Source organism: Chiloscyllium punctatum, chromosome 27 (genome assembly GCF_047496795.1).
Source record: "Chiloscyllium punctatum isolate Juve2018m chromosome 27, sChiPun1.3, whole genome shotgun sequence".
Lineage (NCBI taxonomy): Eukaryota > Metazoa > Chordata > Chondrichthyes > Orectolobiformes > Hemiscylliidae > Chiloscyllium > Chiloscyllium punctatum.
Genome location: NC_092765.1, coordinates 19,325,843 through 19,352,976, shown reverse-complemented (window position 1 = coordinate 19,352,976; position 27,134 = coordinate 19,325,843). Strand labels below are relative to the sequence as shown.

Sequence of the window (27,134 nt, the reverse complement as noted above, 5' to 3'; positions counted from 1 at the left end):
CTACATTTTTTTACCCATGCCCACACTCAGTTCTGTCACAACATGGGTTGCTTTTAGTGCAGCATTTCCATTCTCAACTACACTGAGCTCTTATTTTCTATGTATTCAGCTTCTTTTCAGTGCTGGCTTATTATCAATAATACCCTCAATTGCCCACCCCTTTCTATCGAGCTCTCTCTCTGGGTTTCATCTCCACCTATCGACTCACCTGACTCCACTTTGCCCCCAATTCCATCTTGAGTATAAACACCACATTCTCCTAGTTGCTATTAGCTCTGATGGATAGCCACTGGACTGGAAATGTTAACTTTGCTTTCTCCCCATAGATGCTGTCAGCCCTGCTGAGTTTCAGTAGCAAGTTCTGATTTATTTCTTCCCCTGTGCTTCATTTGAGTTGACGAGTTAATAGAATAGTTCTTAACGAATTTCTGTGTGCCAAATAGATCTCAAAGTAGTTTTGCTCCCTTGCCAATTATAATGTAATACTAATGGTGAAATCTCATTGGAACTTGAATGACATGGGCTATGGCAAGAAGTGCGGCAGGATCATGTGACAACTCAGTCAATGCTCTTTTCAATAGATTATCTGTCATTATCAGATTGCCGTTTGTGGTAGTTTGTTCCGTGTGAATTGGGTGTAGCATGTCTACTGTTCAACAGTGACTACATTTCAAAAGTATTTCATTGGTAATAAAGTGTTTTGCGATGTCTTGTGATCATGAAAAGTGCTATATTAATGCAAGTTTTCCAGAGGCCTTTTCTCAGCTCTAGCATATTGTGAGTTCTCTGTGTCACACCATGCTTTCTTATTTTCTTTGCTGGCCTTCCAACTCTGTGCTGTACTGATTAAGATCTCTCTGAACCTTTTTTTTTGCTATTCGCTGGACAACCATTCTGGTGGCTGGCAAAATGATTAAATTAGTCTCTCAAATCTGCACCGCCAGGAATATGGAACGTCGAAACAAGATTAGGCATTCAGCCAGTCAACTTTATTCTAGCATTAGGCAAAAGTGAGGACTGCAGACGCTGGAAATCAGAGTCTGGATTCGAGTGGTGCTGGAAAATCACAGCAGGTCAAGCAGCATCCAAGGAGCAGGAAAATCGATGTTTCGGACAAAAGCTCTTCATCAGGACTGAAGGCCTTTATTCTTGCATTGATCATTTACCCCAACTGCATTCTCCATCTTATCCCCATAGGTTCCCTGTGTATTCAAAATATATTGATTGCTTTACTGAAAATAGTCAATGACTAAATTGACCAGTGATTGATACACACCCCTCTGTGATGGGGACTCCAAAGATTCTCTGAATGAAGACATTCCCCTCCTCTCCGTCAACCTTTTTTCCTGAGACATTTGTTTTAGACTCTCCAGGCAGTGGAAGTAGCTTCTTACCATCTACATAATGTACCTTCATAAGTTACCTCCTTAAGGCACTTTTGGTGTTGGTTCTGAAGAAGGGTCACTGAATTCAAAACATTAACTCTTCTTTCTCTTCACAGATACTGCCAGACCTGCTGAATTTTTCCAGTAATTTCTGATTTTTCTTTTTATCATTCTGGTGGTTCGTGTTTAAGGCCATTCCTATGGTGATACATCTAGTATTGAACATGATAACAAGGAAGACCAATAAATTGGTCAAAGGAGATTGCAAGGATTGTCTAGGGATTTCTACCTCATCACAAATCAGCTTGATCAGAAGAGAAAGGAGCACCAAAAGAAAACAACCAAAAAATCCCAAGAAATTGAGGTAAACCAGAGAAGGTCATGAAGAGATAAGTTTATTTACGTGGATTAATTTCAAACAACATACAGGCATGAAAATGAAGTGACCATCATAACAGAGCTTTTAAACTGACATCTCAGGAATCTGCTTCAACTAAAAATCTGTTCTTAAGTATAATGATTGACTTGCTGCTTACTTGCACCATTTCCTATTTCTCATTTCAAGTCTCCAGTGATAATTCATTTTTTTTAATATAATGATCTTCTGATAATTGAATATTTCCTTATTTCTTTGCTCTACATATGCCATCTACAATGCATTCAGTTTTCATTTAGTGATACTGAGGGCTGTGGTTCTCAACCTGGGGTCCCAGGGATTTAATAAAGACTTTTTCAGGACTGTGGGAAAGAAGGTAAGTGGGATCCATTGCTGCGGTGATGTAAGTCAGGCGTACAGTATTGGTTATTATTTTGGTTTCCTTGGATCTGCTGGAGGGACACATCTGAGAGCCCACCAACTGTAATAGGATTAACAGGGCAGGTAAGAGATACCAGAGAGACCAGGAATGGATTCTTGGATCTGAGACTCAGGGGAGGATATGAAGGAGCTGCTGTGTCAACCTTGCCCAGAGGACCTAGAAGCACAATCAAGTTCAATCAGTGACGCAACTGGGCTCTAGATCAGAACTAGAGAAAAGTCACATAATCCTTTAATGGGGATATAATGAATTTTACTTTCAGAAATCTAAAATGAAAAGTTTATATTGTTAGAATTTAGATAGGATGAAGGGATCTGTGATGACTGAAACCATTTGAAAAGTGGACTTACAATCCTAGAAGTCCATGAACCAATGACTTAGGGAAGCTTTCGGTTCTAGCCCTTTGCCCATCACAAACTGGAGATTGTTACAATGTAGGGCTTCAACTAAAAATCTAATGGAATAGCGCACATATTGCAGATGGTGGACTTAAGCTATGCTAAATGCTAAATCTCAATGTTTTAAAAAAATACAATGAATTATCACTCCATTGTATTGTATACAAAAATAAGATATAAAATGTACAAAACCATTAATTTTGCACCATATAAAAACATTTTTTGATATTTTTTCAAAACATTTTTATGAACAAAAAGAAAATTGTTGAACAAGTTTGACTTCTTCCTCAGCTGTCTGTGATTCTGCAGGGCATGATAATCCCAAGAATTCACAAGAGACGTTCCACGTCACCATAACAACAGCAACATCACTGCTGGTCTGTAGAAGGGAACATGAAACAAACACTATCACTATGCTATTTCCCTTGCTTGGAATCTCTCAAACCCTTCCAGCATCCCCCATCTCTGTATACTGAATGTTCCAACCAATGCTGAGTTTCAGATTGCCAGGTGAGATGCACACCCAGTGGCTACCAATGTTAGAATATCCTAAACAGTGACCCCTTCAATCCCTCAAAGCCTACGATGGGCAGTGGTAGATGTGGTTTTGGGAAAGCACATAAGTGTGTGCCCCCATGCAGATTTTCTAGCTCCTAGTTTGTGTTGTAGCCAGCTAAACTGATGTCAAAACCGAAGTCCCACTTGCAAGTGACTGCAATGTCTCACATCTCATTACCAATGTCATAGAGCTGGACAGCTTTTGCTATTTTTATACAAGAGAGCTGCAAAATCCCTTGACAGGGCCATTTTTCAACAATGACACAAAACATATCTGCACTTTCTAGAAGTGAAACCATAGCAAATAATGGATGTCTATAAAACCTGGGGTGGGATAAAGTGTGACCAGTCACTAAGTTTAACTAAACAATTGACAATATAATGGAATTTTGACAGTGATTGGTGAAGTAAGCGGTGACCAACTTGTATGATGACCAAATAAGAACTCTCCTGTTAACCCAATGTTGTTCAATGTGCGATTAACTTACGTATACTGGTCGAGCCTGTATGAGTTGATATCTGGCTAAGCCACAACGGGAAGCACTCCATTGGACTGACCAGCCCTGTATTAAGGAAGGAATGGGTGTTGCCATCAACATTCACCCTTATGGAAAATAGCCACCGCCTCCACCACTCTCTCTGGTCACTGCCTCAGACTGAACCAGTGATGGGTGAACAGGACTTAGGGTGCAGCTTACCCTCCTGTAAGTGGTGAGACAGGTGGGTAGAAGGGGTATCAGTAGGTGAGCTGGCTGTTACACAAGGTACTCTATGCCTTCTTACCTCCTCGCTAATTAGATTCCAGGCATGAAAATCTATGAGCCATCTTCTTTACCTGCCACTAATTAAGGACATTTAAGTTGTCAATAATTGAATGTTAAAAGGCCTCAACTCACCACGTTGAATATCTGTCTTCATCACAGTGGGGAATGTTAGCTCGTTTCCCATTTAGGAAACCAGAGTAACCTGACTGCCAGGTCGTGGAGGAAGGGAGAGTGCGGGTAGTCCGTTTGCTCAAATCTAGGGGGAATGAATGGGATTCAAGGCAGTGGGCTCTGATGGACACTTCCCTGCTCTTATATAAAGAGGATAAAAATTATTTATTTCATGTTGCTGGGCCCCTGAGGAATAGACTGTGACCAGTCGTCCTTAAGATCCAGAAGCTGCTGGGCCTCTGATTGTCCAGTGTATCAAGGCTTGCAATAGACTGAGAAAGCTAGTCACCTCTTAGCATGTTTGCCTCCACACCTCTCTTTTTTGAACAAGGGAAAATTGCACCCCTGGAGTGAGAGTTAGGACTCAGGCACCAGAGGTTTGGATGCTGTCTAGTTTATAGGAATACAAAGTGAGAGGTTGGTCAGGAGTGATCGCCCACTAAGTAACCATTTTTTACATTTAGTTGTACTGAAGATGATCCTATTAACCCCACTCTACTCAATATCTGTGGTGACCTCTTTCTAAGATGCCTGCTAGATGTGCTCGAGCAATTCACTGAGAGGCAACTATGTCTGATCTGAGTAGAAAGCTCTGATTTCCTCACCATCAGCTTGATCTTCCACTACGTCCTCTTCCTCAGTCTCCACCTCTTCCTCTTCCTCTACCTCTTCATCTGGATAAAGAGAACATTGATATCCGTCACTCCTCTTTCTGACTGCAGTACTTGCAGATTGGTATTTTGTACTATTTAGACATATTTGTGTAGATTCTGAGCAAGTTTTGAATTGAAGTTTTTTGCAATAACCCTACAGCATTTGTAGCTTATGTTCTGATTGAAAAGCAGGTCAGTTCGACACCAAAAGAAAATGTTGGCGAGTACAGGGTGACCCCCGTATCTGCAGAATCGTTTTCTGTGGTTTCAGTTACCCGTGGTTTACCACGGCCCAAACATATTATAGGGAACCTTCAGGAATCAGGATCACAGGGCTGTCGGGAAGGTAGATTTCCCATTGAAATGAATGGGTTTGCTCCTATCCGCAGTTTTGGGCTTCCGTGGTAGGTCCTGGAACATATCCACTGCAGGACTACTATATCCTGATCTCCGTTGGTAATTTTACTGGGAAAGTGGGAATGATTCTAACTGAGCATCAGTTTCAAAGAGCCAGCACAAGCTCAATGAGTCAACAGGCCTCCTGTGCTGTATCATTCTATAATTCTATGAGGAAAATGTTTCATCTATCTATCAACGCATTACATCTCTCAGAAATACCTTTATCAATGGGAGATGGTGACAAAGTGATAATGTTTAACAATGGTAATCAATAGCCCCAGGCTAATGTGCTGTGGCGTGGATTGAAAACTCACCAGAGCAGCTGGTAGAATTGAAAATCAATTTAAAAATCTGAAATTGAAAGCTAGTCTCAGTAATAGTGACCATGACACATCATTGATTGTCATCATGACTTCTGTTTCACTAGCCTTAAAGAAGGAAAATGGCTCAATCTTAAGTCTGTACTGAGTTGGCTGAGCACAACTAAGGGCAATCATAAAAAGAGTAACCATTGCTCACAGTAAACCCCTGCGTAAATCAGACTGAATTCCTGCCCATTGGTTGCTATTGAGACCAAGAGATGGAATTATTGGGCTGAGCTATCTGGGCCTGTCCATATTTCAATAATCTGCCAAAATTCACTGCCTAGTTGTATTAAAGCTTATGGACCCAAGACATTTTTTTAGATACTCTTCACTCCCAGTATCTGGGCGTCACTGGTTAGGCCAGTATTTATTACCCATCCTAATTGCTTAGACGGCAATTTAAAGTCAATGATGTTGTTGTGAATCTGGAGTCATGTGTAGGACAGACCAGATAAGAATGACAGTTTCCTTCCCTAAAGGACATTACTAAAGCAGGTGGATCTTTCTGACAATCGGCTTTGGTTTCACAGTCATCATTAGACTCCTCATTCCAGAACATTATCAGGATCGCTGGATTAGCAGTCTCGTGATAATACCACCAGGTCACCACCTCTCCTTGTTAGTTAGATGTAATTAGCTAGATAGTTTTATGGGAGTTAGGATATATATTAGCCACGATCAAATTGAATAGTGGAACAGGCCAAAGTATCCAAATGGCCTCCACCAACTTCTATGTTCCTTCAGATGGAATTTAATTGTTATCTATTCCTGTGTCCATTCTGAATAGCATTGAGTTATAGTGCATTTAAAGGTCCCCAGGGATGAATGCTCACTGCACTGAGCCACTGTCCTCAACTACAATATATATATTTTTTGCCAAACATCAGTATCTACAATGGTAGTACCTATTCCAAATCTTATATTTTTCAGGGTTTCCTCTGCCATTTCCAGATCCACTGAAAATTGGTCCATATTCTCAAATCCATCTTCATATTCTGGTATATGGGAGGTTCTGGAGGCACCAATGATCCTGAAAGTTGAATTAAAGAAAATAATTTAGATGTATTTAGATGCTAAGGTAATCAGAAATATATGATAAAGCAAGAATGTGAAGCTGAGGTGGGAGATCAACCGTGGCTTTAATGAATATCAGAGCAAACCGAAAGAGCTGTATAGCTTCCTCCAGTGCCTCTTTCCATTTACATTTGTAAATGTTAAACCAAACCTGCACAATTCCTTTTATCATTAGTGCATTTCAATTCGAAGAAAGAACTAAAGAAATTGAGGAGATATTTCTCTTTGCAGTCTGTTGTTACAATCTGGTGTACACAGCCTGTAAGGATAGTAGAAGTTGATTCAATAGTGACTTACAAAGAAATGGATGAATTCTTTGAAAAGGAGAGAAAAAAAAACTACAGCATTCTGAAGAAAAAGTAAGCTGCAGGCATGATGGGCTGAATGGCCTCATCATGCCCTACATCATTCTATAAATGTGTAGTTACGTATAGCCTTATCTCATGCAAAGAGTCTCCAAAGATAAACAGCCAGTATGTCCTGCTTCTGTGCTTATCATTTTGTCAGTCTGCATTTATGTACAGCTTTATCATATGTGTAGGATCTAGAGTAGATAAATGATCAGAATCTGGTTTTGGTGGTATTGGTTAAAAAGACAGACCTATATTAACAAGGTATTGATCATGAGTACCAGATATCTCAAAGTGCTTAATGCGGTCACAATCAGAATGTCGGAAATGCAGCAAACCCCAACAAAGAGCAACATGATGACGACTGGAGAATTTGTTTCTGTGATGTTAATTGAGTGATAAATATAGATAATGAAAACAGGGAGACCTTCGCTGCTCTTCTTCAAAATACTACCATGAGATCTTCTATGTCTTCATGTGAGCATAGGCAGGGTCTCAGTCACTGTCTAATTCAAAAGATGCCCCTCTTAACAGTGTAGCTTTTCCACAGTGCTGCACTGGAAGGTGCTTAAGTTTCTGGAGTTGAGCTTAAATGATGATACTTCGAGGTGAAAACATTATCAGTTGAGTGACAACTGACACTCATGAAAGAGGAATGTTGGCCAGGACTCCAGGGATATCAAACTGTACTTGGTAGCTTGGGTTATTCATGAATATTAATGTTTGTATCACATGTATCGCATGAGGTTAAAAGTTAACCATTGACATTCAACCTTTTAAAGTAGTGTGTATCTTTATCTATATAATTCCAGCTGTGAAGAACCCTTCCCTCCCCTCTCTCCAACTCCCCCTACAATTTACAGAAGTGGTATTTTCATTTCGTCCATCTCTGTCTGAATAGCTATGCTGAGTGAAAGTAAAAAAATAAGGAATAACTACGAAAATTTGGACTCACACAGATGAATAGTTCCAATTTATGAACTGACCTCCACCAGTTCTGTGAATACAGCAAAATGTAATGTTCAGGCCCAGAGAGGGAGAGAAGAGGCAGTACTCCCCCAGTTCTAAACTGTTGACTGCGTGGACCAATTGTAACACTCTAGCACCTCCTGGTGACCCAAACCCAGAAAGTTATGAGTTCAAATCCCATTCCGGGATTTGTGTGTGTATTCTAGGAAGAGACATTGTCCACGGTATTAATGTTGATTTGTTAGGCCGTTTATTTGGTCAGTAAGTCATAAAAGATTTCAGGCACTAACCGCAGAAGAAATATTCCAGTCCATGTCCATACCAGCAACAGTAGATGGCCTGTCAATTGCCATAATTCTTTGTGCAATTTCGCTGTGCATGCCTCAGCTGATATGTTTCCTTACATAATATAAAAGATTTCAAAACAACAAAACATAAAAAAGTTCACTGCCTGCAATGCACTTTAGGACCTACCAAATGTGTAAACAATGATATATCAATGCAATCCTGTGATTTGAAGCTCTTTCTTTTCTGTATCAATACAAGGTGTATTACGTTTCATTGGAAGACAAATGCTGGTGTGGACTGGATAAGGTTCAGTCATGATGTCCTCCTTGGTCAATCAGCTGTCTGACATTCGCTGTTTTGTTTTACTGATCATAGTATCAGAGAGCAAACAGCCCTCAGAAACTATGACCCAGAAAAGGTCAAGTGAATCTTGGCAATGTCCAGTTGATCCAATTAATCATTAGATTCAATAATTACATTTCCAAAATGGAAGGGATAATTGAATTATATATGCTGGATCGTAAACAATTTATCTTTTATAAAATAATGAGGTGCATGTTCATTTAAACTCAAACAACACTTACTTTTCCAGGAGTTTCTTTGCATTCTGTGGAAAGGAATAGAAGATTGATTAAATATTTGAAGATTTTATCCTGAAATGTAAAGGGAATTTTACATTGTAAGCAATAAATCCAATAATGCACTGAGAACAAAATATCAGCTTGTTTTCTGACTTGCATCCGATCTCTGTCTCCAGTTTTGTGAAAGACATTTTATATGTTTAACAGATTTCTTGCAGAGGTAGTTAGCAATGTCAGGAGTGGGAATATGGAAATATAAATATTAAACACAATCAGCTTCCTGAAAAGCTTCAGTTGGTTGACTCTGTTTGATACTAAATCATATCAGGATGAGGGGAGATTCTAACTGAAAACTGTATGGAATTATTTGCTCTGGGTTTGGGCAATATTGTGGGTTAGAATTACATTTCACATTCCAGGGTCAGAGAGCTGGATTGTTTTACTCATACCTGTGTAATGGGACTCGGGTGAAAATGCTACTCCCTAAGTCACCTGTAATATTTGTGTGATGAACTACCTGGATGTCAGCAATGGGCTCTGGTATAGAATCCATATTCAACTCGTAACTATGTCCTAAATGGAACTGTGCCTCAGTGAGCAGAACATCATGGCAGTGGGTCTATTTGGGGAAGTGTCTCTTACCACAAGAAAGGTAGCAATTCCAGGTTCCTCCATGAATTGAATTGCATTTTCTATTAGTTTAGAAGATGTCTCTAGATGTTCTTTGTGTTGCCTGATCAGATCCTTGATGAATGTTACTCTGTCCTCTTGTTCTTTTGTAATTGATTGAAGCATATCATCTTTCCTTTGCTCCAGAATAGTGTATAACTTGTCAAACTGTTCCATGAGCTTGTGTTTCTGGTGTCTGCTGTTCTCCTGAGGAAAGAAAAACCTTCAGCATATGGTACAAAGTAGATGCAGTCCAACAGATGTCACCAGTTTCACTGAAATGTTAATACAGACCTTCACTTGTACCGAGAGACAGCCAGCCCTGGTTAGATTGTACACAGTGTGGGAATACTTCATTGAATCTACTAATTAATCAGTTATCTATGATGGAGCATAGACACAGGATTTTCTCCTTAAGCATACAGACAATTGTCACAGTTTAAGGACACGGAGTGGGCCATTTAAGATGAGGGGAAATTTCTTCAACCAGACGCTGGTGAGCTTATGGAATCCTTGGCCACTGAAGATGGTCAAGGCCAAAATATTGAATGTTTTCAATGAGGAATTAGACATAATTCTTCAGGCTAAGGGAGCAAAGGGTATGGGTAAAAAAAGGGAAAAGGATTCGAAGTTGGATGATCAGCCATGATAATATTGAATGGTGGAGCAGGCTCAATGGACTGAATGGCCTGTCCCACTTATATTTTCTATATTTAGATGTTTCCATTTCTTCACGACAATGTTGCTCATAATGGTGAAGGCAAAAAGCCAATTGATGACCAGTCTGTAACCATTACCTTCCAAATTGAGAGAGACATGGAAATAACTGCAGACTGTATCCTGTCACCAGTGCATAGTACACTGGCTGCAGCCAGCAAGCTTAGAACCAGTCTCCCAAGCTGAGGAAATTCTAATCTCCTGGTTATTTTGTTTTCTCCTGGTTATATTTCTTTTTCTGAGGAGATTGTAATATTGGTCAGCCAGGACTTTCCTGATTGGCCCAGATTAACAATCCCAATCAAATGACCACATAGTCAACGAGATTAACCTGGTTCCAATCACTACAGCTACTAGTGGAATGCTTCTCTGTTATTCAGTTTCAAACAAATTATCATTGTCGGTTCATTTTAACTTTCAGTTCGGTGCCTAACCTAATCTTATTCAGTTTTACTTTCCTTTTGAATGAATAAATTGTCTCAGCATTGCTTGCTGTGACTGGAATTCAGTTCCTTACAATTTCCTTTTCTACTCCCTGTTACCACTACCATTTATTTAGCACCTTTTAAAATAGTAAAACATCACAAAGTGCTTTACCAATTGCTGGCAAAGCACAACATTTGAGATGGTATTTAAACATGTGGTCAAAAGCATAGTAAAAGCAGTATGTTTTGAGCAGTCTTTTAAAGCTAGAGTGATAAATGGAGGGATTTTCAGTTTTTAATCTTTCCCGAGTGAAGAATCATATCAACTTTGTTTCATTGACTCAGCCCTCTAAAATAGCCTTGAAAGAATACACACTGAATACTCAAGCAAAATATTCCTGCGACATTTTTTAAACTGGTTCGTTTTACACGAGCTATTTTAGAAGCAATGTAAGGAACACCACTCACTGTCATTAGGATTGATGAGATTAGCCATCCCCACAAATGTGAAGGAAGAATGCAGGCAATCTATTTAAGAGACCCACTGCTCAGAATTCTCTGTCAGTTATACCGTACCTCAATGCTTTTGCAGGTCTCTTCCAACTGGTCGACAATAACCTGCACCCTGTCATTGCCAGCCATAAGCATGGCGATCCGATCAGTCAGTTCTGTCTATGGAAGCACAGAAGAACAGACACATAAGAACTGACAGCTTAAAAAAAGTTGCAGAAAGATTAGATTTTTTTTAGATTATATTCCCTACACTGTGGAAACAGGCCCTTCGGTCCAACAAGTCCACACCAACCCACTGAAGCGTAACCCACCCAGACCCATTCTCCTACATTTACCCCTTTACCTAACACTACGGGCAATTTAGTGTGGCCAATTCACCTAACCTGCACATTTTTGGACTGTGGGAGGAAACCGGAGGAAACCCATGCAGACACAGGGAGAATGTGCAAACTCCACACAGACGGTTGCCTGAGGTAGGAATTGAACCCGGGTCTCTGGCGCTGTGAGGCAGCAGTGCTAACCACTATGCCACCATGCTGCCCGAAAGACTGGGACATGTAGAGCAATTACTGCCATAACTCGGATTCGAACCGAGGTTGCTGCAGCCACAATGCAGAGTACTAACCACTATACGATCATGGCACCCCACCAACGGACACCAAATTAAACCCACAGTAGCCCGGAGGCTGGAATCGAACCCATATCCCTGGCGTTGTAAAGCACTGCTGCTAACCACTGAAAGCATCAGGTACTTTTTTAGAAGGTGTGAATATAGCCACTTAGAGTCATGGAGGTGTGCAGCACAGAAAGAGACCCTTTGGTCCAACACGTCCATGCCAACCAGATATCCTAACCTTTTTAGCTTTGACAAAGGGTCAGTTAAAATCAAAACATCAGCTCTTTTCTCTCCTTACAGATGATGCCAGACCTGCTGAGATTTTCCAGCATTTTCTCTTTTGGTTTCAGATTCCAGCATCCGCAGTAATTTGCTTTTATCCTAACCTAATCTAGTCTCATTTGCCAGCACTTGGCCCATAAACCCTTTCTATTCATATACCCATCCAGATGCCATTTAAATGCTGTATTTGTACCAGCCTCCACCACTTCCTCTGGCAGCTCATTCCTTCTAACTCAAGAAAAGGTAACAATAACTATCGATGATATACTAACTCACAATGGCCATGATTCAGTGAGTAGCAGACTGATTCCCTGAGTTATAGGTTCCAACTCTGCTCTAGGCAACTGAGCAAATAAAATCTATTCTGACATTCCAGTGCAGTACTAACGGAGTACTGCATAGTCAGAGGTGCTGTCCCCCAGATGTGACTGAAGTCCTGCCATTGTCTCAAGCAGTCCAATGATAAAGAACAGCAGAGTAGTTGGCCTCAATGTCTTGGTTACTATTGGTCAATCTACATGAACAAAAACATTACCTGGTCTTTATCACATTTTTGTTTCTGAGAACTTACTATGAGTATGTTGTTATATTTCCTCTGATACAACAGTGACTGCACTTGATAATTATGGAATTTTTGGAACACACATTGGGATATTCTGAGGTTAGGAAAGCTGCCATAGAAATGCAAGTGACTGTATAAGTCCTTCCTGACCCAGGGATTCAGAGCAATTAAAAGACAGACAAGTTGGAGCAAAAATAATACCAATCCTGTTCATAATAAAATTTAACAAGAAACCTTTTTCTCTTTATTTCAGACAGTAAAATGCCTCTTGCTTATAGAAGTAATGTACAGTCTGAATAACTAAATGATAAGTTAGCATTTTGAAAATTTTATGGCATAGGATTTTGACAATTGTGCTACAGTCCTGAACTGAGCCCAGAAGTGAAATCAACAGACAATTCCTCTTTGTAGGACAGATGAAGTTTATCCCCCAGAAGAAAAAACCAGTAACTGTGGTGATGGAGACATACTGGTCTAACCCATTCCTCTATACTTCAATGTAGAGGACTGGTGCAGCCAGTACATTCATTTCCAAGCATGGCTGGCTTTTTACTGACATTTCCACTCGCGCCCCCCCCCTCCCCCTCCCCCCCCCACCCCAACATATATTGCTACTTTCCATTCTAAATCTGTCAGTGAATTAGCTGTTGTGCTCCCCAGCGTGGGATAGTAGGAATACAGTTTGATCACAGGCCAGGCCTGACCTAGCTGAACTCAGCCACATGGTGGCAATACCATTTGGTTTGTCTGCCCTACAGCTCAGGAGAGGGAAAATCAGACAAGTGTTACTTCTCCTGAATATGATCATTGAGTCCAGCTGGAAATTGGGTGTGTTTGGAAAAGGTTGGATGCTTCTACAGCGACCCTCAAACAAAAATAACTCTACCAGCATTTTGTCAGTCTTACAGAGGAAGCATAGGGTCAAGATAGCTGATCACATCTGCTACCCACAATGTAGAGAGTGTGGTGCTGGAAAAGCACAGCAGGTCAGGCAGCATCGGAGGAGCAGGAGAATTGACATTTCAGGCATAAGCTCTTCATCAGGAATGAGGCTTGTGGGCTGGGGGGCTGAGAGATCAATGGGAGGGGGGTGGGGTTGGGGGGGAAGGTACCTGAGAATGCGATAGGTAGATGTAGGTGGGAGAAGGTGATAGGTCAGAGAGGAGGATGGAGAAGATAGATGGGAAAGGTGATGGACAGGTCAGGAGGGCGGTGCCGAGTTGGAGGCTTGGGACTGGGATAAGGTGGGGGAGGGGAAATGACAAAACTGGTGAAATCCACATTGATGTTGTGTGGTTGCAGGGTCCCAAGGTGGAAAATAAGGAGTTCTTCCTCCAGGCATCAGGTGGTTAGGGTTTTGCAATGGAGGAGGCCTAGTAGCTGCATGTCCTTGGCAGTGTTGGAGGGGGAGTTGAAGTGTTCAGCCACGGGGTGGTGGGGTTGGTTGATGCGGATGTCCCAGAGATGTTCTCTGTAACGATCTGCAAGTTGGTGTCCTGTCTCCCTGACATTGAGTCCACATAGGGTGCAACAGATACATAGGTGACATTGGTGAACATACAGGTAAATTTCTATCGGATGCGGAAGGGTCCTTTGGCGCCTTGGATGGAGGTGAGGGGGGAGGTGTGCGTGCAGGTTTTGCACTTCCTGCAGTGGCAGGGAAAGGTGCCGGAAGTGGGGTGAGGGCGGGTGAGAGGCGTGGATCTGACGAGGGAGTCGCTGGGGGAATGGTCTCTCCAGAAAGCTGATAGGGATGGGGAGAGAAATATATCCTTGGTGATAGGGTCTGTTTGTGGGTGAAGGAAGTGGTGGAGGATGATGCGATGTGTATGGAGGTTAGTGGGGTGGAAGATGAGGACCAGGGGAGTTCTGTCCTTGTTGTGGTTGGAGGGGTGGGGTTCAAGGGCGGAGGTGCAGGAAGTGGGGGAGATGCGCTGGAGGGTATCATTGACCATGTGGGAAGGGAAATTGTGATCTTGGAAGAAGGAGGACATCTGGGATTTCCTAAGGTGGAATTTTCGTTTCAGAGAACATTTCTCTCATTTTGGAGAACATCTCTGGGAGACCCGCACCAACCAAATACACTGCCCTGTTGCTGAACATTTCAACTCCCCCTCCCACTTCGACAAAGACATGCAGGTCCTGGGCCTCCTCCATCACCAAATCCTTACCATCCGACGCCTGGAGGAAGAATGCCTCATATTCCTCCTTGGGACTCTACAACCACACAGGATCAATGTCATTTTCACCACTTTCCTCATTTTAACCACCACCCCCCACATTATCCCAGTCCCAAACCTCCAACTCAGCACCACCCTTTTGACCTGTTCATCGCCTTTCCCATCTATCTCCCACTTTCATCTACCTACTGCATTCTCAGCTACCTTACCCTCAACCCCACCCCCCTCCCATTTTTCTCTCAGCCTCCCGACCCACAAGCCTCATCTCTGATGGAAGGGCTTATCTCCGAAACGTCGATTCTCCTGCTCTTCGGATGCTGCCTGACCTGCTGTGCTTTTCTAGCACCACACTCACGACTCTGATCTCCACAATCTGCAGTCCTTACTCTCTCCTACTCACAATGCAGCTATGAATAACACTTTCATACAATTCAAGGAGACCAACGCATGGTTTGAAAAGCACAATGCAGCTTAAATTTCTCCAAGTAAGCAGACAGACTAGCTGAAATGTGGGAAGCCATAGCTCAGAAGAATTCCCTCCTCCTTCCCTCCACCCAAGGCCAGCTGTCGCACTGCGACACTCTTGTGCTAAAATTAGCCAGAGCGTCAAGAGAGTTTATGCACAAGGTTATGTTAACCCCTCATCGCCCAGGCATTGTTAATTGCTGCTTTATTCTTGTCGATCACAACAGGTTTATAGGATATTTGCATGCCATTTGAGCCAAAAGCTCCAGACAGATTTCCTGTCATGTTGTATTACATTCCTCAGTCACTTTTCCTCAATTCCCTTCTCTTTGCTGTCATGTTACAGATTCATAATGACATAGAATGAGGTCACTTGGTTCCTCAGGTGTATGCTTTTACATCATTTTATTCCAGTAGTTGGTGGTCAGAGTCATATGTCTGGTCTAACGAAAGCTCTATGCATGAGTTAAGATTATATCTCTGCATTGGACACCATAAAAATGAATCCCAGTGCTTTGATTGTACTTTTTAAAGGAATAGTTAATGTGCCATGTCAGTTTTAATAATTTTCAATGATTTGACGCACATCTGCCCCTCCTTTCTCTTCCTAAACTATTCCTCACCTTTTGCTGTTGAAATACATTCTGTAGAGGGGCCACCTCACAGTCCTTGTGAGCTCCAAAGACCTTGCACATTGAGCAGGTGGGAACTTGGCAAGAGATGCAGTAAATGTTGATCTTTTCATCTTCATGCTCTTCACACATGGGCTGGTTACCTTTCTTCAAGGGTTTGCTGTATGTCAACAGAATAGATATATGTTCATCAGTATGTTGTTAATCATAAGGAAGTATTACAGGAGTGATGTGAATTACACAGAGTTTGCAGCACAGAAACAGGCTCTTTGCCCTTTCTAGCTGATGGTGGTGTTTATTTTCCGCATGACCCTTTTCCCACCCCTATTAATTTCAACCTATCACGGTAACCTAATACTTCCTCTCTCTTGTCCTTATCTATCGTTTCTTTAAATGTATCAAAACAGAAATTGCTGGTGACACACAGCGGATCTGTGGGCAGTAAAAAGACAAGTATCTGCACCAAAAAATGTTCTATTTCTAACAGATGTTGATGAATTTATTGTGCTTTTCCAGAATTTGCTGTTTGCATTTCAGATTTCCAATACTCAGGACTATTTGTCTTCAGTCCCCCAGAGTGATTGTGCCTTTTTTTTGGTCATATAAACTGACACTATTTTGGTACCTGTGCACACTGCAGCCAGCAAATGCATGATGCGTTTGACATAATTAATACAAGATAGAGGAACAGACATTGGTACCACGATTGAAAAGCATATGTTTTTGAGGAGTTATTGATAAATATGGGTGGACATGTTCAGGAGCTCTGGGGGAGAAAGGAAGCTTGAAGACAGCAGGATTAAGAAGTAAGCATCTGCACCAAGTGAGATATATGTAATGTGATATAGAGGGCGGGTGGGGATGTGGTGGGGAAAGCACAATAACCAGCAGACCCAGGTTGGAGAGCAGTACGAGGTTTGGATACAAGACTGGGAGAAGGTGCAGAGTTTTAAAAACTCATTCCCAGACAGTTGGCATTGCTGGAAAGATTGTCCTTTGTTATCCATCCTCTATTTGGTCTTAAAAAGGTGATGGTATCTCATCATCTTTAACAGCTGTAGTCTGTGATGAAAGTCCTCTCACAGAACTGTTCCATGACTTTGATTCACTGATGAGTAAGGAATTGTGATATTTGTCCAAGTCACAATAAAGTGGACTCAGAAGGGCTCTTGCAGGTGATGGTATTTCCATGTGGCTGCTGACTTTGTCCTTCTGGTGATGGGGTTACTGAAATGAAAGTTCTATCTTGATCATGCCAACTCGTCCCTAACACTGGTGACGAAGGCCAATCATTGGATGGTATTTAAAAAACGGTCATAATTCTTTAAAATTATTTATTCTGGCTGCAGCTACATTTCAGAGATGCTCATTGTTCATCAAGTTAAATCACTTATCATTAGATTTTTAAAAATGCTATTTGTTTTATGTCATAACATTCTGATGTTTTTATGTAGCTCATTTCATTAATGGCCAGGCATTTTTTTAAAGGCACAGCTCAGCAAAGTTGGGTAGTTACTGACCAACTATTTTTAAACATTGAGAAACAGCTGGGCTAAATAAAATTTGTGTCATCGTTACCACTTGAAACCTTGCCCAGATGACCTTGAGAATATGAATACAGTGGGAGAGTGAAAAGAAAATTCTTTAGATATTGTATGATCTGATTTTCATCTGAATTATAACCCTCTGGTTAATGACCTGGTTCTTTTCCACCAGTAGAATGTGAAATTGAAAAATAACTTTCCTTTATTCCACATCTTATCCCACCCTCAGGCATTTCCCCAGTGATTGAGATACAATTCATTGCTTTTGAACACAGGTCACTGTTAGTCCACAGACTAATTAATTTAGTGCAATCTTTACAGATTCAAAAAATATTTCAATTTGCAGATGACATTTTCTAATATCTGCAAATTTACTTTATCCTAATCTACACTCAAAAAATTGAGAAAAGCTTGAAGATCTTAATCTATGAAATCAGCATCTATCACACATCAAAAATCTTACTTCTGCTCCACATATTGTGAACGTTTTATATTCCTACAGTCAAGTTTATAATGCTTATTAAAATTTGAGCAAGCTTGTATTAAAACTTGTCACATTGTAATTACACCCTCCTACCAGTGAAGGCACTGTAATATTACCCCAAATTGAAGTATGTTGTGACAAAGAATTTTACAGTTCAGAAGATCCATGCTGGCATTTACACTCCATGCAGGCTTTCTCACACCTAGTTTATTCTCACCATGCCAAAGCTCTTTTTATTAATTTCTTCCTCTTGTGTTTATCTAGCTTCCTCTTAGAACCATCTATAATAATCGTCTTCAGCCACTCTATATGGTAGCAAGTTTCGCTGAATAAAGAAACTGTTCCTGAATTCTTTATCAGTTTGATTAATTATGCCTTATTTTTATAACCCTCTTAGTTTTGGATTCCTTTACAGATGGAAATATTTGTAACCTGCTCCATCTAGCGCCTTTGTAATCTTCAATGTGAGTTGTTCACATGGGTAAGTTCCATTTTAAAGGAAACGTATGACTTTGTAACAGAACTGCAAAAATAAACACAATATATAACAAACTGGGCTGGCATTACATCTTTGGACCCAGTCCAATTGTCCCTGAACATTATCCCCTCTTCAACTGAAGATTACAAGGTTTGGATTCTTGACATGTTCACATGACAGAGTGTAGTAAATTCCAGCAAACACCTCCAGGAGGCATCTTTGCGACCACTGCATGAGATGTGTTATAATAATCATCTTCCCAGCCCAGCAATGGGTTTCCGTCTTTCCCCCTCTCACTCAGCTGTAATTCTGACCCCTGCCCCTAACAACAAACTTGATGCAGAAGGAGAAATGGTTCCCCAGGCTAACCTGATGCCCTCCTCCTTGTAGATATCAATGATGTTCTCCACCAGCAGGTTCCTCTGCAGTCCATATACCCCATGACGGTCCAGGATAACTTCATGTCGACAGGTTGGGCACCTGAACCTACCTCCAGAAATCATGGTACCTCGACCCTGCCAATATGGATTAGCAGCCTAAAAAAAGCACACACATACGTGAATCTACAAAATCACAAGCTCACACATTAGCACCATAGAAAACTGACTGTAATATTATACCTACTCATCACTTTTAAAAATAATGTCAAATGATATCTTCTTAAAGTTTCTGCTTTAAAAACGTTTATTCAGTTGAAAGTTTATTAAATTTTATATTAAAGAGGTCACCCTCAGCCTGAACGATCATTCCAAATGATATCAGTAACTTTATTTGAAATATATACTTAATTAATTATAAGATTCTTTGGGAAAACCTGAGGTTGTGAACAGTGTTAAAGAATTGAAATTCTGCTTTGCTTCACATCTTTCTGTTTTGAGCACCAATTGTGCAGAGGGCACTTGGTTCAGGTTCATTTTCATGTTTGCGTTAGTCTAGCTGATCTCAAGCTTCAGTTCAGTTGTTGCAACTGGTTTCAGTGGCCCTGGGCTGAGGAAAGGGGAAGAAATTAAACTGGGGCTCCCACTGGAATTTGCACATGTATAGGTATCAGTACATGGCAGACCGAAGCTTGGTAAGTGCACTTTCGAGTGTCAAACAGCCAGTTGACCTTCATTGTCAAGATTGAGGTGTGGGGAAGCGGGATCGACAAGCTAAACTCCGACTTTTATTTGTATAGCACACATATCAAAGTACAAACATTCCATGGCATTTCATGGGGACCACACCAAACCATACTTGACACCAAGCCACTGATGGAGATATTACACCAGAGGACTGAAGTCAAGTTACTGTAACCCAGCAAAGGGGTCAGAGTTTTCCAAAGAAAGTTTGAGAGGAGTTAGGCTTTTCCAAATATTACAGTCTCTGAAAGTTTGGAAGACTGAAAAGAAACCCCAGTTTGAATGGACCCAGCTTAATAACACTAACCTGGAATACATCATTGGCACATTTTCTGCACAGATTGTGTTGGCAAGGCAGGATCACAACTGGCTTTTCAAACATTTCGAGACAAATTGGGCAGATCAGTTGCTTCTCCAGCGTCTCCATCGTACTGGATTCTCGAATAATGTTCGGCTGGAAATCCATCTCCAAATATAGTGCACACCACTTAAAAACCTGCTGAGTTGTGTTGCCTTTTTCCTCTCCCTGTCGCTGTCGTTGCTTTCAGTCAAATTCCTTGTTAGTATCCTCTTCTGAAGAGATTCACTGGAGCTCAGGCGTTGTGATAAGATTACTCCTTGTTCCTTTTCTGTCTGTGCACGACAGCTCATGTCCTTTTTATAAAGGTTTCCAGTGTCACATGATACCTGGGGTCGGGGAGGTGGGGGATGGGGGAACACAGTCCTCAACATAACTTCTCCCATATTAGAAACTTGCAACGTGAAACTGAGAACAAGCAGGACCTGGAGGTGCAGTCACATGTGACACTCAGCAAAACAACTTACACAGAAATAATAAATAAAAATAAAGTTGCTAAACATTTTACATAACTGCCAATAGATCAAGGTGAGTAGAAAACATCTTGTCCAAAATGTCCAACAAAAACAATTTTGTTTTCATAGTGCTTCAAGGGAATTTTGAAAGAACTTTAACAGGACAATCATGTAGATAATCATGGACACTGAGAGTGAGGGAGAAAGGCATCAGAAAGTTTGTGTAGGTGTTGGTTATCTGGAGACTGTTGAAAGCAGGAAGGGTGGTTGTGAAGAAATGCAGTCTTTTGGGGATGGGGATACTCTCAGAGCAGGGGGATGTGATAGTGAAAGAGTAGAATGTAGTGACCAGCAGCCAGGAGTGAAATGGAGAATTGGTCTAGGTGGGTTTGCCTTGTTTTAAAGTTTCTAGTTGGTGCATCCAGAGTTATTGTTGATGTGGCTGATATTGAAGAAAACACAAATCCTTTCCACTTCTCAATTGCAAAGATTCTGCAGCTGTTGAATGTAAGATACGTAGTAAATTCTGGTCTTGTCAACAATACTGACAACCCAAGAATTAATTTTGTAAAGATTAGTAGATCTAAGCCCTGGGGTTTCCTCTGAATATTTGCCCAACTACCTGAAATGTGTTCACGACAATTTTGTGGCTTAAACATTGGACATAAGTGGGTCATGAGCACAACTAGAATAATGTTCAAATTCTCATCAATCTTAGTAAACATTGAAACTGTCCAAACAGATGTCCACCCACAACATGTGCAACACCCCACATGCTCCAACTCTCAATCACAAGTAACTCAAATGTGTTTGTTCATAAGTCTCAGTAGGAAGTCTTGTGGCACAATCACAATCCTAGTCACTGAACCAGAATCACCAGGTTTCAGCCCTACTACACATTTTAATAGCCAAGAAAAATATATTCATAATGTGGCAAGCATGCTGAGTATCAATCAATAAATCCTTCTAATTGGTGCTAGTGGCTGGGTTTAAGTTGAGGAGATGTTCCTAATCAGCCATGTGACAGAAAGAACATTGGACACCATACTGTCACAATTTACCATTTCTGACTACAACATGCATTTAATTTTTTTTTTGTTTCCTTGTGAGACATGGACATTGCTGGCTCACCAGCATTTATGGTGGTGAACAATGAAACAACTTACAGGAGGAGGAGGCTCCACAAAATCGCACCATGGTCAATGATGGAAGAGCCCATCACATCATTACAAAATATAAGGCTGAAGCATTCGCAGCAATCTTCAGACGGAAGTGATGAATGGATGATGCACAGTGGTCTCCTCCACTGATACCCAGCATCACAGATACCAGTCTTCAGCCAATTCGATTCACTCCACATGATATGAAGAAAGGTTTGGAGACACTGGATACTACAAATGCTATGGGACTGACAACATTCTGGCAGTAATATTGTGCTCAAGAACTTGCTATTCTCCTAGGCATGCTGTTCCAGTACAGTTACAGTACTGGTATCTACCCGACAATGTGGAAAATTGCCCAGCTATGTCCTGTACACAAAACACAAGTAAACACAATCCAGCCAATTACCGCCCCCATCAGTCTACTCTCGATCATCAATAAAGTAATGGAAGGTGTAATCAACAGTGCTATCAAGCAACACCTGCACAGCAATAACCTGCTCAGTCCAGCCAAGTTTGGGTTCTGCCAGAGCCACTCAGCTCCTGCCCTCAATACAGCCTTAGTTCAAACATGGATAATAGAGCTGAATTCCAGAGGTGAGGTGAGAGTGACAGCCCTTGACGTCAAAGCTGCATTCAACTGAGTGTGGCATCAAGGAGCCCTGGCAAAATTGGAATCAATGGGTATTGGGAGCAAAGTCTCCACTGGCTGGATTCATCCCTGACAGATAGGAAGATGGTCGTGATTGTTGGAGATCAGTCATCGCAGCTGTAGGACAACTCTGCAGAGTAGTGTTCTAGGCCGAACAATCTTCAGTTATTACATTAATGACCTTCCCTCCATCATAAGGTCAGAAGTGGGGATGTTCACTGATGATTGCACAATGTTCAGCACCATTTGCGACTTCTCACATACTGCAGCAGTCCACGTTCAAATGCAACAAGATCTAAATATCCAGACTTGGACTCTCAAGAAGTCAAGTAGCATTCATGTCACACAAATGTCAGGCAATGACCATCACAATAAAAGACAATCTATCTACTGCCTCTTGACATTCAATGGTGTTACCATCACTGAATACCCCACTGTCAATTTTCTGGGGATTATCATTGACCAGAAACTCAACTGAACTCACCACTTAAACACAGTGGTCACAATCGCAGGTTAGAAGCAAGGAATACTGTGGTGAGTAATTCACTTCCTCACTACCCAACACAACCATACACCCTGAACATCACCACATGCAAGTTCTCCTCCAAACCACTCACCAAACTGACTTGGAAATATATCTCCAATTCTTCACTGTCACTGGGTCAAAATCCTGGAATCCCTTTCCTAAGGGCATTATGGGTACTACCTTAAGCACAAAGACTATAGTGGTTCAAGAAGACAGGCCATCACCACCTTCTCAAAGGCAACAAGGGATGGACATCTTTTTTTAAAAAAAATCATTTGTGGGATGTAGGCATCGCTGGCTGGCCAGCATTTATTGCCTATCCCTAGTTGCCCTTGAGAAGTTGGAGGTGAGCTGCTTTCTTGAACCACTGTCCACCTGTTCTGGGTTGACTAGTTAGGGAGGGAATTCCAGGATTTTGACCCAGTGGCAGTGAAGGAACAGCAATATATTTCCAAGTCATGATCATGAGTGGCTTCAATGGGAACACCTAGATAGTGATGTTCCCATGTATCTGCTGCTCTTGTCCTTCTAGATGAAAGTGGTCATGGGTGTGGAAGATGCTATCTACGGATCTTTGGTGAATTTCTGTAATGCATCCTGTAGACAGTACACACTGCTGCTACAGAGTATCCGTGGTGGGGTGAGTCGATAATTGTGGGTGTGGTGCAAATTAAGTGGGTTAACTTTGTCCTGGATGGTGTCAAGCTTCTTGAGTGCTGTTGGAACCACACCCATCCAGGCAGGTGGGGAGTATTCCATCACACTCCTGCCTTCATACAATCCCTACAGTGTGGAAGTAGGCTATTCAACCCATCAAATTCATACAAACCTTCCAAAGAACATTCCACCCTGACCCACCACCTTCTCTATCCCCTGTAACATTGCAATTTCCATGGCTAATCCATGCTAATCCAATAGCCTACACATGCTTGGACACTATGGGCAACTTATCATGTTGCCAATCCACCTTACTGGCACATCTTTCAACAGTGAGAGGACATTGGAGTGCCTGGAGGAAACCCACACAGATACGGGGAGAATGTGCTAAGTCCACACAGCCAATCACCTGAGGCTGGAATCGAACCCTGGTCCCTGGCACTGTGAGGCAGCAGTGCTCACCACTGAGCCATTGTGTCACAAGGATATGTGCCTTGTAGATGATGGAATGGCTTTAGGGAGTCAGGAGATGAGATACTTACCATAGTATTCCCAGCCTCTGACCTGCTGTTATAGCCATTATGGTAATGTGGTGAGTCCAGTTGAGTTTCTGGTCAATGGTAACTCCCAGGATGTTGATAATGGGGGAGTCAGTAAAGGTAGCGCCTCAAATATAAGAGACAGTGGTTGGACGTCTCTTATTGGAGATTGTCATTGCCTGGCATCAATGTTACTTGACACTTGTTGTCCAGACCTTTTTGGATTTGAATATGGACTTCTTCAGTGTCTAAGGATTCGCAATGTTGCTGAACATTGTGCACTCATCAGTGAACATCCCCACTTCTGACACTATGGAGGTGGTAGGTCATTGATGAAGTTTAAAAATGTGTTGCTGGAAAAGCACAGCAGGCCAGGCAGCATCAAAGGAACAGGAGAATCGACGTTTCGGTCATAAGCCCTTCTTCAGGAAACTTCATTGATGAAGTTGCTGAAGATGGTTGGGCTGAAGACTTTATCCTGAGGAACTCCTGTCCTGGAGCTGAAATGGCTGACTTCTAATAAAAGCTTAACCATGCGCCAGAAATCAACCAGTGGAGAGTTTGCCCGCCTGACTCCCATTGATACTAGTTTTGCATGTAAAAGTGCAAATTGCCACAGTGACTCATTCGTTGAGTAAACTGTAACACACTCCAATGTTGCATGACATTCCAACCAGACGTTTGGGTACTGTAGGAAAGAAAGAAATTTTCTTCTGCTGTTTTAATGTTTAAAAATGCATTCATTCACAGGATGAGAATGTTGCTGGCAAGGGCAGCATTTATTGCCTATCCTTAATTGTTGAGAGTGTGTTGCTGGAAAAGCACAGCAACTCAGGCAGCATCCGCGGAGTAGTAGAATCAACGTTTCAGGCATAAGCCCTTCATCAGGAATGATGAAGGGCTTATGCTGAAACATTGATTGTCCTGCTCCTCGGATGCTGCCTGACCTGCTGTGCTTTTCTAGCAACACACTCTCGACTCTAATCTCCAGCTTCTGCAGTCCTCACTTTCTCCTATCCCTAATTGTCCTTGAGGAGATGTTGTGAGTTGCCTTGAACAATTGCAATCCTGCAAAGACATTCCAAGATTTTGAACCAGTGACAGTGAAGGAACAGTGATATCATTCCAAATCAGGATAGTGAATGGCTTGGAGAGGAACTTGTAGGTATTGTTGTTCCCTCCCTTTGCAGGGAAAGGTGTCTGCTGCCTTTGGCCTTCGAGTTGGAAGAGGTTCCAGGTTTGGAAGATGGCGTTGAAGGAAAATTGCAATTATGTAAGCATTTTTTAAAAATTTATTCTCACTGAGACTTAGTCTGAATGAACTAATCTTTGAATGGATTTTTCAGGAAAAGTATAAGTACATTAAATTTTTTTTTAAGTTTCACCAATAACCATCCAGAAGGGCAGAGCAGTCTCAAGGGACTGAATGATCAACTCCTCCTCATTTATTTTTAGTTATACATCACGTGTTAATTGAGATTAAACTTTTAATTTTGAACTCAGAGAATAATGCAAAGTGTAAGTGCGGTATTTTTCTTGAGCCGTGACTATTTACACTCATTTTCACACATTTAAATGCTAGAGTATTCTAATGAGATTGGGATGACTTTTAGGAATGACTTGGCATTTCCAAAATAGCCATAATGTAGAATGCAACTTACCTATTACATCCAAGAAAAGTACCTCTGGCTGTAATAATGTGAACTGATGAAAGTCAAAGTTTCTCAAAAAAAGCAATCCACTATCCAATCCATTGGGCATAGTAAAATGTAAAATATGCTGTTTTATAATGACAGGTGTACTCTGCTGGGAAATGTGCAGTTTATTACTTTTTTCTGAATGTGGATTAGTATGTCATCTGTTTCTTTAAGACCACATAGTTCAATGATCAAATTTGATATTCAATCTGTTTAGCGTGTGCTGGGTAAATTGAAGAATAATGACTGTTGCTTGGCAATGAATGAATCAGTTTCCATCTTAGATTTATTCTCATTTTTAAGATTATTCAGTGTTATTTGTTTAGTTATTATTTCACAGGCTGTGGACATTGCTAGCTAGGTTAGCTATAATGACCCATCCCTAATTATCCTTCAGAAAGTTAGGATGAGCTGCCTACTTGAACCATTGCAGTCCATAAAGTGTAGCCACACCCACAGTGTTTTGATGAAGGAATTGTAGGGCCTTGACCCAATGATAATGAATGAATGAATGGTGATATAGTTCCAAGTGGCAATGGAGTGTGGTTTGGAGGGAGATTTGCAACTGATGGCATTTCCGTGCATCTGCTGCACTTTTCAAGTCTGCTAGTTTTTCTCAACTAAGTGTATCATTTAAAATGCAACTTCTGATGCTTGAAGTACAACAGATTCAAGACTGATAGATGTCTATGTATTAGAAAAGACAGCAATAACTCAGTGCATTGCATTCTTGCCTTTGAGTTAGTAAGTAATGGAATCATAGTCCCACACCAAGACACCAGAAGCTTTAGAACGTGATCTCAGCTGACAGTTCAGCACATCACTTTTTTTGGGGGGTGGGTGGGTCCGGAACAGGCATATGGTGCAGCAAAATTAATGGTGCTGAAATAGAGCATTAGTCAGAACTGGAGCGTGGGCTCTTCAATAGAGTTAAACGATCTCATGACAATAGAGTTAAACGATCTCTGAAAAAGAATGTTTCCCCAATGTCCTGCCGAATACTCATCCTCAACGGACAGACCTCAGACCAGGTTTTCTGCTTTATTTTTATCTCATTGCTGATCACAATAGCCTGGATGTTCCAAAACGAAGCATTAAACCAAAGGGGAGAAGGGAGACAGAGACAGAGACCTAATATCAGACAGTGGAAAGAACTATTGTGAACTGGTCTCTCTTGGCAGAGAATCTGACTCTACAAATTTTGGCCATGTTGACAGAGGTGTGATACCTCAGAAAACTAACAATTATTATTTTTGTCTCTGCGCTAAATGCCTCTTCCCAGATGACACTAATCCAGGGTTGACGTTATATGGAGAGGAGCAGTGGCTGGAGTGGGACTTGTAATAATTGGCACCACTTCCTCTGTTCCTCTGCCTGTAGCTGGAATGATGGTAAGTTGTAGTATTAACAATGTTGCTGAACTTGGGAAGCCTTGCTGCATTGAAAGGTGCTGAAGCCTAGTACCAATGGTGCTGGATACAGCAAAGAAAGGTCCTGACTTCAAATCTCCACCATGGCAAGTTGTGAAATTTAATTCAATAAATACTGTCATTTGTAGGTTAACATTTTTTTTAAACAGTTGGTTAACTGAAGTTCTTTAGGGAAAAGAGCCCATATATTCCTGGTCCC

At 41.4% G+C, this 27,134-nt stretch overlaps 1 protein-coding gene and 1 non-coding gene across 4 annotated transcripts; both read right to left on the bottom strand.

Moving 5' to 3' along the window:
- Window positions 1–1,764: 1,764 nt before the first annotated feature.
- Window positions 1,765–20,111, bottom strand: LOC140453508 (E3 ubiquitin-protein ligase TRIM63-like). Of its 3 annotated transcripts, XM_072548244.1 has the most exons (10): window positions 19,769–20,111; window positions 18,710–18,876; window positions 15,826–15,994; window positions 11,161–11,256; window positions 9,416–9,649; window positions 8,777–8,799; window positions 6,417–6,541; window positions 4,700–4,768; window positions 3,648–3,722; window positions 1,765–2,980 (listed from the first exon to the last, which is right to left on the bottom strand). In XM_072548244.1, exons 1-10 carry the CDS (start codon window positions 19,925–19,927, stop codon window positions 2,970–2,972), a joined length of 1,128 nt encoding a protein of 375 aa, XP_072404345.1. In that variant the 5' UTR covers window positions 19,928–20,111; the 3' UTR covers window positions 1,765–2,969. The 3 variants fall into 3 exon arrangements, with proteins under 3 accessions (XP_072404345.1, XP_072404346.1, XP_072404344.1); XM_072548245.1 differs by lacking the exon at window positions 3,648–3,722; XM_072548243.1 differs by lacking the exon at window positions 1,765–2,980 and having other exon boundaries at window positions 2,988–3,722.
- On the bottom strand, window positions 11,668–11,739 carry trnah-gug (transfer RNA histidin (anticodon GUG)). The gene has a single exon. It is a non-coding gene; the product is annotated as a tRNA-His (tRNA).
- Window positions 20,112–27,134: the final 7,023 nt, after the last annotated feature.